The 1,904-nt window shown below is 27.9% G+C and overlaps 1 protein-coding gene across 1 annotated transcript; it reads right to left on the bottom strand.

Annotated features, from left to right (window-relative positions):
• Positions 1-1,322: 1,322 nt before the first annotated feature.
• PCYB_003470 (CYIR protein) lies at positions 1,323-1,884 on the bottom strand (the record flags this gene model as incomplete). Its single annotated transcript, XM_004227768.1, has 2 exons — positions 1,323-1,605; positions 1,733-1,884. Coding segments are annotated over 2 exons (432 nt in total), but the record flags the coding sequence as incomplete, so codon positions are not given.
• Between the last annotated feature and the right edge of the window lie 20 nt (positions 1,885-1,904).

Here is a 1,904-nt window from a genome sequence, read left to right as displayed (position 1 = left end):
CCCTTTCTTCATGTTAATAAAATAAATGAATTTTGCCCACTCATGTATAAATTATCATTAATAACAGAAGATACATATGTTCAGGGTAAAAATATAGATAGTATTTGCTACAGATTTACTGTAAATCCATATTTTACATTATGATATTAGTAACTTAATTAACAGCTTAGGATGTTGTAGTTATATATGCTAATTTGCCTGTAAAGCGCAATGCTCTTCTCAAGGAAGCAAAGAACGCCGCTTGATGCACATATTAGTTACTATTTATATAATTTTCTTTTTTCCTGTTCAATGTAGTAACTTATTTTTTACAAAATGTTTTCCTACCATTGCTGATAATTTTCATATTTACAAATCTACAAACCGTTTTCAAATATGGCATGCCCAAATTAGACACTACACATTATACCCTATTTTAGCTTAATCCTTTTCGGCTTAGTAAATCAAATTAGCCTACTCATTATTCGATATTAACAAATAATTATCTAATCAAAATATCACAAAAATATATCATTTTGTATGCTTCTTGTTTATGTTTATTAAATAATCCCTTAACTTTTAGTATGCTTTAAGCAAAGTCAAGAAAAAGGGGGAAATAAAACAATATCATACTTTATTTAATTAATCATGAAAGTTATTCAATTAATGAAAAAAAAGGGAATCATAAAAATTAAATTAATTATGCAGATGCTTTTTTGTAGTACATCTACGTGTATTCATACAAGAGTAAACAAAAAAAAAAAATTAACAAACAAAAACAAAACAATTTTTAGTTACAATAACTAAAGTGTAAAATGATATGTACACAAAAATTATATTAAAAATAGAAACTTTATTACTCTCTTAGGAAGCAATATTAAAAAATGCTTTTCTTTATAACTTTACAAATTAAACAATATTTTGTAATATGTTTCTTTGTACGGTTTTATATTTATACAATATGTAGATAACACCCAGCATGTTTGCAAATATTTACATTTCATTTCTTACTTTTTCAATTTTGCAAAATTATGGCAACACTCAAGCGCATATGTATGACATTACGCGCATGGCTGCTCTAGCAGTCTTACTCATATATTTACGTAAATCTTGATTCCAACATTTTCATTCGTATAATTCTGTTTCATTTTCCCACTTATATACCATGTATAATATTTTATTTTTAATAATTTACATGATACATAATATTTGTCATTTTGAAATTATGCGAAATGCCACCAAAAATGTCCCCCCCTTAAATGCCCTTAGTTTAAGGAATTCTTACGTGGTGTTTTCAATGAATCGTGTAATTAAATAAATATTCAATTTGTGTGCTTATAATTAGTAGTTATAGTCTTGATCGGGATGGTAATTCAAATATGATTGATCCGGGTGGTAATTCAAATATGACTGATCTGAATCGTAGTTCAAATATGATTCATCGGGGCGGTAATTCAAATATGATTGATCGGGATGGTAATTCAAATAATATTGATGGCCTTCAGAATATAAATCTATATTTCCTGAATCACACGTTGCTAACTCCTTTTCATACTCTTCGCAATAATTAGCCTTCGTTTTTTTTTTTAGTTTTCTTCTTCGTGAACTAGACTTTAAAAGAGATGACTAATGAAAAAACGAAAACGTAAAACGTTTCAAAATATATTTGCTTTGTAACGACATATGCAAAAGAAAAATAAACTATATATTCTAACACAACATGCATATTTCGCAAAATCAAACACGTAATTACTCTTTTGCAGTAGAAAAGGAAGAAAAGTGTTCCAAGTACTGCAGCAGCCAATAATATGTTGCGAAAAAAATTTGAGTCTAGCTCTTCATGTGTAGTTCCTAAAGAAACAGACGAATCAGCAATATCAAGAGGTCCTGCATCGCTTTCAAACTCTGAAGTATAATATGATACT

The sequence above is a fragment of the Plasmodium cynomolgi genome (genome assembly GCF_000321355.1).
Source record: "Plasmodium cynomolgi strain B DNA, scaffold: 0301, whole genome shotgun sequence".
Classification (NCBI taxonomy): domain Eukaryota; phylum Apicomplexa; class Aconoidasida; order Haemosporida; family Plasmodiidae; genus Plasmodium; species Plasmodium cynomolgi.
The sequence above is the reverse complement of the archived record's forward strand: the minus strand, read 5'-3'. Positions and strand labels throughout refer to the sequence as shown.